General features: G+C 37.1%; 1 protein-coding gene across 5 annotated transcripts in view; it reads left to right on the top strand.

The window, feature by feature from the left end:
* The first annotated feature begins 4,118 nt into the window (after nt 1-4,118).
* Slc25a14 (solute carrier family 25 member 14) overlaps nt 4,119-16,231 on the top strand; it is a 34,775-nt gene continuing 22,662 nt past the window's right edge. For 2 of the 5 annotated variants that reach the window (XM_026380189.2, XM_026380193.1), the window contains exons 1-6: nt 4,201-4,250; nt 4,381-4,627; nt 9,589-9,682; nt 11,172-11,319; nt 14,220-14,314; nt 15,715-15,800. In XM_026380189.2, coding sequence (XP_026235974.1) covers nt 4,553-4,627; nt 9,589-9,682; nt 11,172-11,319; nt 14,220-14,314; nt 15,715-15,800 — 498 coding nt within the window. In that variant the 5' untranslated portion in view covers nt 4,201-4,250; nt 4,381-4,552. Of the gene's footprint in view, nt 4,251-4,291; nt 4,628-9,588; nt 9,683-11,171; nt 11,320-14,219; nt 14,315-15,714; nt 15,801-16,231 lie in introns of those variants that run through there. The other 3 variants (XM_026380191.2, XM_026380188.2, XM_026380190.2) reach the window with 3 other exon arrangements.

Raw genomic sequence — 16,231 nt, 5'->3', positions numbered from 1 at the left:
TCAGCAACTTTGCGAGAGCCTAAGAAACTTAGTGAGACCCTGACTCAAAATAAAAAATAAAAAGGGCTGGGGATGTAGCTCAGTGGTTAAGTGCTCCTGAGTTCAAACCTGATATCAAACAACAACAATGAAAACAAAACATAATTATTATTTGGAGCTAAATGCAATTGAGAATGAGCAGGTGCAGAAATAATTCCTTGCTCTCCCCTGTCTAAATGTGGGGCATGAATTTCCATTGGAGGAAGCCTTCCACCACTCATACCAAACATTCCTTACAAAAATAACCCTGTCTTCCATTACTTCCCCCATGTACTTCCAGTCACATCCCCACAACTTATCCCTTGAAGCTGAAACCCTATTTTTTTCTGTTGAAGGGGCACCTAAACCTGAGTCTATCTGCTTCTTTGAGTTTCTTTGCCTTTTCATCCTCTCAATAGAGTCTTTTAATGAAAATAAAAATGAGTTTCACTTCTCTTTTGTGAACTCCCTTGCACATAAATATTAATAAAAACTGTGTGACTTTTCTCCTGCTAATAGGAGAAAAAGAATTGTAAGTTTAATTCACAGCCCCCAGGTACAGACCCTATCAGGATAAAGAAAAAGTTTTTCCTCTTTGACATCTTGTGGGAGCACGATAATTAAGATGGTACAAGGTCTGGAAAGCATATTTTATAAAGGCTGGTTGAGGGGGATGTGACGTTAAGTCTATGGAAGAAAACACTACTGGTTTGGAGGATAAATGAGAGGGCTGTTAAAGAAAGGAAGAATAAAGGAAGGCAATTAGCATTTACTAAGCATACACTGAGCTCCTGACTCTGTGCTAGGAGTCAGAATAGTCAATCTTCAAGGAAACTGAAGCTCAGAAAAATTAAGCAGATTACCCAAATCACATAGTTAGAAAGTGATGAAATTTGGCTTCAAAAAGGTCTTCTGGTCATTTCCTTCCTAGCTACACATACCCAAAAGAATTGAACACTGGTACTCAATCAAACTTATACATGCATATTCATAGCATTATTCACATTAGCCAAAATTTGGAAATCACCCTAATGTTCATCAATGGATGAATGTTTGAAGAAATTGTGTTGTGCAAATATAGTGGAATGTTATAAAGCTTTAAAAATAGAATGAAATACTGGGGCTGGGGCTGGGCTCAGCAGTAGTACATTTGCCTGGCATGTGTGAGGCACTGGGTTCGATTCCCAGCACCACATATAAATAAAGGTCTATCAACAACTAAAAAATTAAAAAAAAAACTAACAAACTTAAAAAAAATGAATGAAAAACTGACATTTGTTACAATTTGGATGAACTGTAAAAACACTAAGCTAATTGAAAAACGACAGAAAAAAGGTCACGTGCTGTATAATACCATTTATATGAAACTTTCAGAATAGATAAATCCAATAGAGACAGAAAACAGACTGGTGGTTGTCAAGGATTATGGAGAGAGAAGAATGGGGAGCGATTGTTTAATGGGTCTGGGGTTTGAAAACAGTAGATGATGATAACGGTTGTGCAATATTGTCAATGTACTAAATATCGTTGAATTGTTCACATTAAAATGGTTAGTTTTGCTGGATGGTGTGCCTCCTACTGCAATTTCAGCAACTCAGAAGGCTAAGGCAGGAGTATTGCAAGTTGGAGGTCAGCCTGGGCAACTTAGTAAGACCCTGTCTCAAAATAAAAAAATAAATAAATAAAAAGGGCTGGGGATGTAGTTCAATGGTAAAGTAACCTTGGGTCCAATCTCCAGTATCACAATAGGAAAAAAGAGCTAATTTTCTATCATCCGAATTTTTTGAAAAATAAGTTGTTCTTGCTCCGAGTATACTGTTTTCTTCATTAAGACCAGGTGCTTCCCTGGGGCAGTAGAAGGAGGAAGGTAAAATTTGGTTTAGTAAAAAAAAGAACTTTCATATTGTTATACAGTAGTGTAATAAGCTGACTTGTGTTGTATACTAACACTAGAAGTATTCCAGTACAGCGTAGACAACTGTTTATAATATTGTAGAATGAGCCTCTAAGTTTCCTTTTAATGATTAGATTCCACAATTCTATCCTCTTTTATAGTTTATGACTTAGAGCAGAATTCAAGCATAACACAAGAAAATATGTAATGTCAAATACTGGTCTTTGTGATAGAGCCTACAAATAATACAGGGCAATTTATAAGAGAAATGACAAACTTTGGTAAATGTGCATTTTAAAAATATTATAGCTTTATAGAATATTAAAAACAAACTATGAAAGAAACCAAACTGCAGATGCATTAAAGTGTGGCATGTGTTTATAACGTTGCTTTTGCAAATGCTGTTTTATTTACTTATTGTAGAACTTTTAAAATAAGTCATTTAAAAACAAAGCTCCTTTTAACAAAGTTTACACAAGTGGTCATGGGATTAGCTGGTGGTGGCAGTAACTGAGGAGGCTTAAAGTAGTCTTGCAGCAAGCTAAGGTAGTGATTTGCCCAGAGGGAGGGCCATAATTCTATAGGGCTTAGTCTACTGGATGTGATGGATAAGCTCAGGCCATAGCTGCACACAAGTCAGAATATAGTCCTTCCAGGTAAGGAGGACTCTAAGGTACAACCCTCCTTGTTTGGCTGAAAGGTAGTGCTCTGAGGAGATGTAAATGAAAGGGAATACACATTTTGAAATGTGTGCATGTTTCTTCTCTCCTTCAGTACTGGGGATTGATCCAGGAGAGTGCTCTACCACTAAGCTACATCTTCAGCCCTTTTTATTTTTTTTCAGACAGGGTCTTGCTAAGGTTGCCAAGGCTGGCTTTAGAACTTGAGATCCTCCTGCCTCAGCCTCCCAAATCACTGGGATTACAGGTGTGTGCCGCCATGATGGCTATTTTAGCTCTTATTTTAATTAAATTTCCAAATTTAACAAAGCCTGGATTCTGAAGTTGGTTCTGAGTTCAAATTTTAGTTCTACCACTTACCAAATTAACAAATCATTTTTTTGGCTTCATTTTTTTCATCTGTCAGGGAAAATAATGGTACCTATCTTATACGGTGGTTGTGCACATAAAAAGATCTTAGCATCACCTCTGGTACATGTAGGCACTCACACACAGTATTAGCTAATATTATAATGTGCTGCTTGAAGAAATTTTTAGATGGAAAAAATTTTTTAAGAATGTGAATTAAAATGAAAAAAAAATCCTCTTGGAACAAAGGAATTCCAGACATTTGCTTATTCACAAATAATCTTTTAGGTCCAGCTGCCTTGAAGCAACCCAAGTCTACCTAAACATAAACCACAATATATTATATAGTTGTTGCCTACTCTCGCGTGATTGGGAAATCCACGTGAGAGGCTCAAAAACAGGTGTGGCCTGTGGGCTAACGGACTCCCCCAGAGGGCTTTGCGGTTATACTTTTCCAGAGGCCTTAGGGACAGAAGTCTGAAGCTGTCATAGGCCTTCATTTTCTGGCAGATCTTGAGGTGCGGATTAACTGGGACTCCCCCATTAGCATTTCTCCTCTTCGGATTCTTTTCCTTTAACTGTCTGTGGCCCCTCTTCAGTGTCCAAGTTGGTTTTAAGTTTCTGTTTAAACCTTGAGCTTCAAGTACAGGGCCTGTGAATAATTTTTCAGTCACTAATGTCTGAAGTTCAGTGGGCACAGAGATTTGTGGCCCTGATCTTTATTTTCTTTCCCAGCCCTGGCACCTCACTGAATTCCGCCCCTCTCCTGTTCCTCAATTTTCCCATTTTTGTTTTAAATCTTTTGCCATGCCTCTTTACATTCCCACCTTTTTTCGTACTTTGATCAAGCAGGATGCCCCCTCTCGCGCCCCCCCATCATTTCTCACGCCCAGTCCCTGTCGTGTGCCCCTCCCCTGTTCTTCAACCTCCTTGTAACAGCAGGGTGGGTAACGCTGTCACAGGGTGATGCTTCTGCTCCGCTGGCATGCACGTCAACTTCAGAAGCCACCGAATTCTCACGCCCTAGCTCCCTTCCCCTATATTTCCTGAAAGTCTCGCTGTCCCCTCTGGCCCTTTGTTCTCGCATCCTTCCCGACTACTGCCGCCTCTTGATCCCTACTTGCTTCCGCCTCTTATTTCGCGCCTTCTTTTTTAGGCTTGGAGGGGGCGGAGTTGGAATGGCTGCGCCACCGTTGCCGAGGCAACGCCTTGGTTACTTCCGTCGGTGTCAATGCTTCCGGGTTGGCGTTGCAGTGGCGTTTCCGACTGTGGGAGCCTCGGCTTCCCAGTCGTCTGATGAGCCGGAGCAGGTGAGGGGGAGCTCCTGGACTTCCAGGCTGGGGAGCGGGGCTGGGCCGCGCCAGGCCGCGCGGGGCCGGGCTGGCCTGGTTCCCGGCCTGGGAGGGGCTTAACGGTCCTTTGGTCTCTCTCTCCCCTCAGCCGAGTCCCTTCCCTGTCTTTCACTCTTCTGGCATCGGTGGTTTTACTTCTTCGATTGAACCCTGCTTCCTCGACCCCCCTGGGAGGCCGCCTCCTTCAGGCGCCTCCCTTCTCTCCACGAACTCGCTCTGACAGCTGAGGAACTGGCAAGATCCTGCTACCCAGAGGGTGAATGGGTATCTTTCCTGGAATAATCCTAATTTTTCTAAGGGTGAAGTTTGCAACGGCGGCCGTGATTGTAAGCGGAGTAAGCAAACACCTCCATTGTATTAGTGTGAGGGATGCTGTTGAAAGATGGTCCCCTTCAGTTTCTACCTCCTGCCACTCCTGAGGTCAAGGCATTGAAGGCATCTATTAAAATGCAGTTCAGTTACTTGATTGGGATGACAACTTGTCAACATGAATTAATATCTTAGACTCGGTAACATCAGGGAAATTTATAGTTTTCTGTTGGTGATTCTTTGACTCCCCCCCCCCTTCCACTCCTCAGGCTAGAGTGGTAGTGAACTCTTCCTTCATCTTCATTCCGTACACCATTAAGTACCTTTTGTCCCCATTTCAGAACTTTATCTCTAAGCTCACTGCCTGTAAGCATCTTTCTCTTCTTTACTTCACACCATCCTAAGACAGTGTCCCTGCTTCTGCTGTTTGTAATCCACTGTGCTTGCTGCAGCCCTAGTAGGTTTACTAAAAATATGGGTTTTTCTCAAGTCGCTTTCCTGTTAAAAAAACTTAATTGTCCTCTCCACACCTTGGTTTTTAAGCCTTTAAATACAACCTGCTCCTTCCACTTGTTTCAGCCAACAAGTGAATTCTTTAATTCCAGATGGAACTTTCATTTCCTTCTCAGAACAAACCATATTGATGTCTACCTCCACATGCTATGTTTTTTTCCCCACATGTGTGTCTCTGTTCATCTTGTCCCCTCTCCCACCCTTTCCATTTTCTGCCCCATCCGGATTCAACCTGCACTCTGTCAAGGCCCAACTTAAGTTCTGTCACCTCCATAAGCTTTTTCAAATTATTTAAACCTTGTGGATTGTCTCCTTTTCCATGTTCCTCTTGCTTTTATAAGATTGTATTACATAGTGTAGCACTTAATTTTTCTCTAATCAAGTTTTTTTTCCTACCAGATTCTAAGCTCTTAAAAGGCAAGTACTCTATTTAATACAACTTTTATCCCTGCCCCATCTCCTTGATTATTCAAGAAAGATACATTAAGTGGTAAATATTGCCTTGGTGTTAGAACAAATTTCTGTTTTATTAAAAAAATGTGATGATTATACATTTAGTATGACTTCAAAAAATATATGTTGGCTCCCCATTGTTACCTTCTCAGTCTTAGATTCTCCATTATCTTCTTTTTCTTAAAGGAGAAAGCAGGAAAGTCACCCAGAGTTTCCTGATCAGATCTTTGGAGTATCGTAGGGCTATGTAACTTGTATTCTGGGACATGTTTATTGGTACTTGTTAGGTTATCAGATTTTCCTTAGATCTTTATAATACATATATGCAGATTTAAACACAATTTTCATTGGCTTCTTTATATAATAAAATATTTAGAATATTATGTTTCTATTTTAATTAAGATATGACTTCTGTCTTTTTACACATATCTGGGGTTAGCCTCATCTGTCAAAATAATTTAAGAGGATTGGGGGTATATTTTACACAAGTAATTCTCTACAAGAAAAGAAAGGGAAGAAGATTTTTCGGTAGAAAATATCCGGTGATTAGGGCAGCATCATGTACAGGGTGTGTAGCATTGGCCAGGTGCAGAAGTTACCTCTCTGTTTTCCCCTGTAATTTTTTTTTTTTGTAGCAAGGATTCAACCCAGGGATGCTTACCCACTGAGCCTCACCCCCCCCTATTTTTAGACGAGATTTTTTTTGATGGACCAAATATCTTTATGTTTGTTTATTTATTTTTTTATGTGGTGCTGAGGATCAAACCCAGGGCCTCACACATGTGAAGCAAGCTCCCTACCACTGAGCTACAACCTCAGCCCTCCCCAGCCCTTTTTTATTTTTTATTTTGAGACAGGGTCTTAATGAGTTGCTAAGGGCCTCTCTCAGTCACTGAGGCCAACTTTGAATTTGTGATCCTCCTGCCTCAGTCTCCCAAGCCTTTGGGATTATAGACATGTGCCATTGTGCCTGGCTGTAATCTTTTATATATAGGCTGCATATATAGCTAAATGATGTCACACTGAGAAAACAACTATTTAATGTGTTTATATGAAATTCTGCACAAGCTCTTCTGAGAGTTATAAAAAGTACCATGAGGTATGGTATCTGCCTTCGTGATCTTACCTAATTAAGAGAAGAAATAACATGGGGCAACTAGAAGATAAACCCAATGCTACTCATTATTTTTATGTCTGGATTTAAGATGTAAATGAAGTTTCAACAAGTATTTGTAGGATAGGTGTGACATAACATGTGTCCATATATACAGCCTTATGTGAAAAGACTCAGAGATATCAGCTGACAGTTTAATGATTTCCATAGTGTGATAGGGCTCCCTAAAAAACACCTTAAATTTTCAACTATCGTAATTAAAGTATAATATACAGAATTAAGAAAATGATCAGGAATATTTAGCTTGAGAAAGATAAGATACAGGAGAACATGATTGTTATCTTTAAATATTTGAAGGATTCCCCCAGGAAAAAAGAATACATTTGTTCAATATTGCCTCCAAAGACTCAGTGAAAATGATTTGAGAAAGAAAAACTTTTGTCCTACTATGAGGAAGTACTGTCTAAAATCAGATCTAATCAAAGATGTTACTGTATTTCTTCATAAGATAGCATGGGAGTCAAAGAGATTTTACTGTCATATATGGATGGGGAGGTGCTGGTAGAGGCAGTGTAGGAACTGGCCACACTTGGATTTCATGAACCAATAAAATTTAAATCTAAGCATGGGGAGAGGCCATAAATACAGGGCAGTCAAGCTTATTTTACCACATAAAGACACTAAACAATATCAACTACCAATTAATATTTTGTACAAGAAAGGTGATATTTTAATGTTCCAGGAGTAAGAAGAATTTGATCTGTTTAATAGTAGTCTTTGAGGTTAAATAAATTTGGCAGGAAAAAACCCCTAGATACCCTTATTTGTGAAAACTAGGGAACTCCTGGGCTAACTGGCTTAAGATTTGGTTCATTCTATGGCTCTGCTCCTACCTTATTGAAAGGATGGGTAGCAGGTAGTAAAGTTCTGAGAGAGGTTTTTTCTGTAATAAGAAGAGTTAAAAGAAATTGTGAAGATGGTTTTGGGAAGAAGCATAGCAGCTGTCTGAAACATTTAAGACTATTCTTAGGACTCTCTAAATTGGTCAATAGTGAATTTTTTCCCCACAAACTGAGACCATATATGTCATGTTTTACTATCAATTCTAATCTTAAAATGCAGGCATAGATAAAAATGTTGATATGGTAGTGCTTAGTATTTTAGATTTATTTCAAACTGCAGCTGATATTTCAAATATCTAACCCTACTTTGCTCATTAGAATTCCTTTCAATAACTTTCCTCTAATAGGGTTATCTACTCTAGAATCTGTGGTATCCTTGAAGTTTCCATAATTTTTGTGGACTGTAACTAAAACATTCATCTGTATGTTTGCTATCTTACCTGGAAAATTATTCTTTGCTTAGTTACAAAGAATTTCTTATGTGGAAAGAAAGCAAAACCTTATCTCCTCTAAAAAGGGACGGTGACTCAAAGGTGCTAACCCTAGATTGGCATTGGATGGGGGTGGCCAGCAATTATTAAATGTTAAAATGTAGAATTGGATACATATATAATAATGATAATAATTAGCTAATAGTTATTGAGATATGTGCCAGGTACTTTTCTAGGTTTTTAACATATATGATTTTTACAACAACCCTATGATATAGTTTTTGTTATTCACATTTTATAGTTTAGAAGATGGAGGCACAGAAAGGTTGAATAATCTCCTCAAAGTCACAGAAATAGGGGAGTCAGGATTTTAGGTAACCTGATTTTAGAGTCTTTCTTCCTGACTGTAAACCACTTGAAGCTGCTTTTGAAATTCAGAAGTATACACACTATATAGCTCCGAAAAACGAGTATTTAAAGGAAATCTGAGAGTCACAGCTAAGAAAGATATTACTGTGAGCTAAACCAGAACTTTGCAGGTGATATCCAGAGCAGTACTTCTTAGGTGTAGAAACGTTAGCATTATTTGGGAGCTTGCAAATTCTCATGGCCAGACCCAGACCACCAAACAGAAACTGTCGGGGAGAGGCCCAGCGGTCCATGTTTTAATACACTTTCTAGATGATTCTGGTACATGCTAAAATTTGAACACTACTGGTCTAGATGCCAGAGCTGGGGAAAAAATCAAATCCAAGAGAGAGGAGCTAAGAATGGCACAAATAGAGAAGAAAGCTGAAAAGATTGAAGATGACAGGTCTGACAGGTGGGATGGAGAAAGAGGGGGGCTGGAAAAAGAACATATTATTAAAGAACTAGAGTATAAAAGAACAGAGTTTGTACGAATGTTTTAAAAGGCCAGGAGGAGGGAAAGAATAGGCCCACTAGAAGGATATATGTTCAATGTCAGAAGAGAGAGAGAGCTGTATTGCTGTCATTCCTCTGGGAGCCAGAAGGAAGATGAAGAGGCTTAGCTCAGCCTGGTCCTAGTCAGGGAAGCTAGTTGTATGTAGCTAGAAGTATCTCTTGGACAAACTCAGACCCTAAAGTTTAGTGGAGAGATGAAAGGACTGAGAACATGAGAGGGTAGTGAGCCCGTGCTTTGTACCTGAATCAAGCTAACTAAATACCATGAACTGCTTTTATGAGATGCCTCAGCCTATATAATTTGAATTCTAGTTTCCTTCACTTGTTAATTGTTTAGTTGAATGTTTAAGTTGGGTATGCTGGATGGACTAAAGTCTCTCTTTGGGTGGGGATGAATAATTACACTAAAGAAAGTAGAGAGAATGAGGACATAGGTTGATCTTTGAGTGAATTACACACCTATCCCAATAAAGAACAAATTCATGATTATCCTGCACATAAAATAAGATCTGCCATTTAGCGTCATTTACTTGGTGGGGTTTTCCCTTTACAATAGTTTTATCTGAGTTTTGTTGATCTAATACACATGATCAAATGCTAACAAGTACTCCTCACGTTTGTGCCTTGTTCTGATTTGTCTTTATTTTTAGCACCAGAAAAGTGCCACTGTAAGCCATGAGATGTCTGGTCTGAATTGGAAACCCTTTGTATATGGCGGCCTTGCCTCTATTGTTGCTGAGTTTGGTAAGAATGTGAAAAAATGACAAGTTTGCATTTTATGCTATAGATAGTGGTATACGGTGACAGTTATTTATTTTTCTGGTAAAAACTAGAGAAAAATAAAAAGCTTTCCCTCTTTGTTTTAAAAATTGTTGTCTCAAAGCCCTCAATAAATATTTCTGAGGAAGTACTACTAATGGTATGGCAAATGAAGTTAAGAAAACTCAAACTTTGGGAAGCTTTTTTGATAGTTTAATGTTTTGCTAATTTTCTAGGCTTAAACAATATATATGAACATATAGAAGGAGTTGGATATGATAGGTGTTTCTGCAAGTACCCTAGCTTTTCTTTCAAACTGGTATTCTAATTGAGAAGAAAATGAACAAGATTGAAAAATATTCTTCTCTGTTTAATTTTAGTTTTGAAATATTTTTAGATTTTAATTTTTCTTTTTTTCTTTCTGTCTTTCTTTTGGATTGAACCCAGGGACACTTGACTACTAAGCTGCATCCCCAGTCTTTTTTAGGGTCTCGACAAGTTTCCATGGCTGGCCTTGAACTTGTGATTCTCATGCTTCAGCCTCCAGAGTAGCTGGGATTAAAAGGATGTGCCACCATGCCCAGTCTAGACTGTGATTTTTAATCTTCCATATTTCCCCTTTCCTCTACCATTCATAAGTGACTATGGTCCACCAGTCCTTGCTGGCTTTCTTAGTAGATGCTGTGATGTCCAAGTCAAAAGTGAACAGAATTATATAATCACCTTGTTAGATTTAGATCTTTAAATATTCCTTGAAAATGTATTTTGTCAATATAATGTGACATTAAAAAAAGGTTTGGTTGAAGAAATTTCTCCCCTAAGCCCTCTGCTGGTATTAGTTCAGAATTACCTAAGAAACCAGGATGAGTAGAACATAATAGGACTTTACCATTATCTTTTATAATATTGAGGAGCTGTTTATTTCTTATAACCATATAAAAGAAAAAACTAACAAAAATTTGTAGTTGTTTATAAGAGCACCTGAAGTAGTAAGACCATGCTTTCCTGTGTTTGTAAAAATTTGAGATAATATGAGGGAAAGCTAGAGAGACTTGAAGTGGGAGGGGGTGGGAAAAAGAGACTGATAAGTGGCATATCCATGGTACAGATGAAATTAAAGCAACAGTTATTTTTTACAGTGTCAAATGTACTACGTGTCAAATTGTGTTGCATAGATATAATATAGTACATTTCACTTTACCACATATAACTCTTGTCCTCTGGCAATGGCATTCTAGTAGAGATCTTTTGTATGTTGTTGTTGCTATTACTATTATTTTGCAGTGCTGGGGATGGAACTAAGAGCATTGTGCATGCTAAGCAAGTGCTGTACCACTGAGTTATACACCCAGCCCTTGTATGTATTACAAAAAAACTCTGTCTTATGTTTCAGATATTGTCATTGCCTTATATTTAGCCAAAACTTAACTGTGACTTGTTGGAGACACTTATAAGTGAGTGTGTTCCTTTGTAGGAACTTTCCCTGTGGACCTTACCAAAACACGACTTCAAGTCCAAGGCCAAAGCATCGATGTCCGTTTCAAAGAGATAAAATATAGAGGGATGTTTCATGCCCTGTTCCGAATCTATAAAGAAGAAGGTGTATTGGCTCTGTATTCAGGGTAAGGTTGGATTCCTTCCTTACATCATGAGCAGAAATGCTTTTTAAAGAGGCCAAGGCTGGATGTGGTAGCACATGTCTCTAATCCCAGTGGCTTGGGAGGCTAAAGCAGGAGCATCACACATTCAAAGCCAGTCTCAGCAACTTAGCAAGACCCTGTCTCAAAATTAAAAAAAAAAAATTAAAAAGGGCTGGGATATGGCTCAGTGGTCAAGCCCCTCTGGGCACAATTCCTGGTGCCATAAGCAAAGAAACAAATAAATAAATAGGCCAAGTATTTCAACTCTATAGAAGTTTGTGCCCTTTGTATTCACCATTCAACTTGTAATTCTGTGTTGATGGGCCTGTTTATATCTCATCTGCTTTCAAGATGTGAGCTTTGGATTTTGTGTTTTTCCAGCTGTAAGTAATATATGTTAAAATGGACATATAATTGCAGATAGGCTTTCTCCTGGTTTCTTGAGACTCATCCATAGCTGTTATTAATAGCAGCACCAATTAACCACATATATTCTTGTGATACTTTTCCTGAGTTGGCAAATGCTGACTTTCTTTAAAATTTTCCTTTTTAAGAAAATATTATTCTGGTAGCTTAAACAAAAATGCAAAATGAGAGAGGGAGACTTATCTCTTTTGGTCACCTTTTGATTAGCCATCAGTTTGAGATTTTTTTTTGGCTAGTTTGTAGCTTATCTGCTAAACAGTATCCTAGGCCATTCTAAATTTAGGCTATCAGTTTATTGCTCAGAATGGAAATTAGTTTTATTATTAACCTATGTTAGCTTTATCTTAAAAATAATTTTCTTGGAGAAAAAAATCAAGTCATTCTTCTGAAGCAGGTGATTCATGGATCATCTGTTTTAACTTGTTCTTTCTCAGCATGGATAATCACAAGATTTTTTCTGATAACAAGCAATAAAACCAGAAATATTCATATTTAGTCATAATTTTTTATTCCTAACCATTTAAGCTGTTGCTATTTATACCTCCTAAAGTGCAGTTCTACAATTTGGAGAATCTCAAAGGAGGTATGAGTGAAAATGTCTCCAGTTTATGAGCAGAACTTAAATAGGCTGAGATTTTGGTTTTAGTACCTCCTTGTTGATAAGATTAAAGATGTATCTGCAAGTATTAGGAAGTATAGGTGGATTTAAAAAAATCTTTATAGTGGATAATAGTATATAATTCTTTTTATACATTTCTGGATTGTTTTCTTAAAGATTTTTGCATCTGAGTTCATGAGAGATATTGGTCTGTAGTTTTTATTTTCTGTACATTTTTGACTGGTTTTGGTATTAGGGTAATACTAACCAAAAGGAGTTGACCAGCATTCCCTTTTCTATTTTCTGGAAGAGATTGTGTAAGATTGGTGTTAATTCTTTAAATGTTTGGTAGAATTCCCTGGTAAAATTATCTGGTCCTGGAGATTTCTTCTTTTGGGAACTTTTAAGTTATGGATTCAAATTCTTTAATGTGGTCTTAGTTTGGCCTGTTATAACAAGGTACCATAGATTATAAACAACAGAAAATTTTTTCCATAGTTCTTGAGGTTGAGTTCTGGTGAATTCTCTCTTCTAGGCTGCCAACTTCTTGTATCTTTATTTGGCAGAAAGAGCTAGTGCTCTCTGGGGTCCTTTTTATAAGGGCAATAATCCCATTGCTTCACTCTTGTGACCTAATTACTTCCCAAAGGTCCTGTTTCCTCATACTACCATGTTGAGTTTAGGATTTTAACATGTGGCTTTTGTTGGAGGGATGATACAAACATTTAGTCCATTGAAATGGTTATAATACTTACTCAGATTTCAATTTTATATTAAATAAGCTTTGGCAATTTGTGGTTTTCAAAGAATTAATCCATTTCTTTTAAGTTGTTGAATTTATGAGCGTGAAGTTATCCTTGGAATGGTTGCAGGATTTATAGAACTATTAATTTTATTCCTGATATTGGGGATTTGTATCTTCTATATCTTTCTGCTACAAATTTATTAATTTTATGTATTTTTTCAAAGAGCCAACGTTTTATTTCATTGATTTTTCTGTTTTCATTCTTCTCTCTGTCTCTCTTTCTTTCTCTCTCTCTCCTTTTTCTTTCTTTCCCTCCCGCTCCCCACCTTCCTTTCTTTCTCACAAGGGATTAAGCCCAGGGTGTTTAAAGACTGAGCTATGTCCCTGGCCCTTTTTATTCTATTTTATGTTTTTATTCTTGAGACAGGGTCTCGCTAAGTTGTTTCAGGCTTTGATAGGTTTCTGAGGCTGGCTTCAGACTTGTGATCTTCCTGACTCAGACTCCCAAGCCACTGGGTTATAGGTGTATGCCACTGTGCTCAGCTGTATTTTCAGTTTCAATGATTTATGTTTTTTTTAAATTTTCTTCATTCTGCTAGTGTTAGGTTAATTTTCTTCTTCCATTTTTAGTTTCTTGAGGTAGAAACTTAAATTATTGATTTGAGACTTTCCCTGCTTTCTGATGTAAGTATTTTGTGTTATAAATTTCCCTCAGTAATGATTTGAGCTGCCTCCCATATATTTTAATAGATTGAATTTTGATTTTCAGTCAGGTCTGTTTTAAAAATTTCCTTTGAGACTTTCTCTAACCAATAAATTATTTAGAAGTGTGTTGTTTAATTTCCAAGTGTTTGAATATTTCCTTAATGATTTCTAGTTTGATTCTATTATTGTCAGAATACACTTTATATGATTTTAGTTTTTTAAATTTGTTGAGGTTTGTTATATGATCTAGAATGTTTACTGCCTTGGTCAATGTCTCATGGGTGCTTGAAAAAATACATATTCTGTTGTTTTGAGTTGAAATGAGATGGGTAACAGAAATGAGTTGGCTGATATGTATAATCTGCAAATGCATGTTGAGTAAAATTAACTTTTCTTTGTTTTGGGAAGGATTGCTCCTGCATTACTAAGACAGGCATCATATGGCACCATTAAAATCGGGATTTACCAAAGCTTGAAGCGATTATTTGTAGAACGTTTAGAAGGTCAGTATACTCAACTCTCTTTTGAGGTGATCCTCAGAGGGATTATTGAAATCATACTTAGTGTGAAATGTTCATAACATGATGCCTCAGAATGGAGAACTATCACTTCAAGGACAAAATGATTTGGGATAAATCCTTGCAAAGGTGATATATGTGTTAGAGGGACCAGCCATTCAAATTTGTCCTTTTAAAAAAAAAATAATAATAATAATAAAAAATTCTGGTCATCTCTGAGGAAGCATGGAACAATTATGTCCAGATATTGATGCTATCCTCATCAATAAGAGGATTTCATAAGACATTTCAAGGTGCCAATTTTGATAAGCTTTTGCTAGTTAAATTTTAGGCTATTGTTTTCTAGATTGTGATGTACTTATGGCCACCTTACTCACATTCAGAATTATTGTATGTCTCTCTATTTGCTGCTGCATCATTTCCAGCCTGATATGTACTAAATGGTTATTTTACCACAGGCCAGGGGCAGTTGGATGGTTGGGAACAGCTGGAGAGACTTTCGGTTAGTAATGTCCTTTGAATCACTTTTTTGTCCTAAACCAACTTTTTGTGGAACCTCCTCTTTGGGGGATCCTGAAGGATTTCCTTCCACCTCTTCCTAAAATAATTTCCTTTCATAGATACTTCACTTGGGTTTATTTAGTTTCTAGTCATAGGCTCTTCATGGTGGGAAGGAGGGATGAAGAAGAATTTTTTGCTGTAGAATGATGTTCTGTGGTTTCTATTCCTTTTTTCAGTTAAGAAATTTAATTCTGAATTATTGCTTTTGGGACTAGGGGTATAGGTCAGTAATACAGTGCTTGCCTAGCATGCATGAGGCCCTGGGTTTGACTCCCAGCACTATAAAAATTAAAATAAAATGAGTAAATATATAAATTATTTCTTACATTTGACTACAGATCTTTTCTGTAGACAAATAGAAGCTTGTAGTGATTTAAGACCAGTCCAAATCAATGTTTAGATAAATTTTTCTCTATTACATGTAAGATTTTATCTTTTTTACAATCATTTCCTGAATGTTTTGCATTGATGACTGTCCATAAGAAGACTTAGAAAACATATACTTTAATTTGAAATGATTGAAGGGGAAAAACCACATTCTAAATTCATGTGGGTTATGATAATTATGTAGAAGAATAGGTAGGGCATGTTTCAGTGTCCTTTTAGAAATACTGATTTTTTTGTAGAAATAATTTATATTTTATAATTTTATGTTTGGTATTGATTTGGGATCTAGAAATATTTGAGTTTCTTTATTTTCATAAACTTTGTAGTTCGTTTCTAAAGTCATTTCTCTAAGATTCTCTTCCTCTGATAGTTCAGTATTCTCTTTTCAGAACTTAGTGCCTAATAAAAGCGGACCCTTTTTTAAATCCTTTTTACAGATGAAACTCTTCTAATTAATATGATCTGTGGGGTGGTGTCAGGAGTGATATCTTCCACTATAGCCAATCCCACCGATGTTCTAAAGGTAAGAGAGATGTCTGTAGTATGCTTTGAAAAGAGTACAAGCTTAAGACAAATTTGGGTCCATATTCCCACTCTGTCCATTGCTAGCTGTAAAACGTTGGATAATCACCTAATTGCATTAAACCTCACTCAGTTTCCTCATTTGTAAAATGAAGATACTGCAGTGGTTAGGCATTGTTAAGAATTCAATATAACATATGTCAACTGCCTGAAATTGTACTTGGTAGCAGATGCTCAATAAATAGTAGTCTATTTATTATGATATGCATTACCCATTGGTCTTTAAACAGGGGCATACAACCCCCTCTAGGATATTTTCAAGGACTGTGTAGTTTTAAAGAAATCAATATCCAGATCTCTTACTTCCATTTGTATTCTTTCCTAAAACTGGTCTGAGAATGAATCTGCATTTCTAATAGCACTTTTCCCATT

The sequence above is a fragment of the Urocitellus parryii genome, chromosome X (genome assembly GCF_045843805.1).
Source record: "Urocitellus parryii isolate mUroPar1 chromosome X, mUroPar1.hap1, whole genome shotgun sequence".
Lineage (NCBI taxonomy): Eukaryota > Metazoa > Chordata > Mammalia > Rodentia > Sciuridae > Urocitellus > Urocitellus parryii.
Note: the sequence above shows the minus strand (reverse complement) of the source record. Positions and strands in the feature narration are given on the sequence as shown.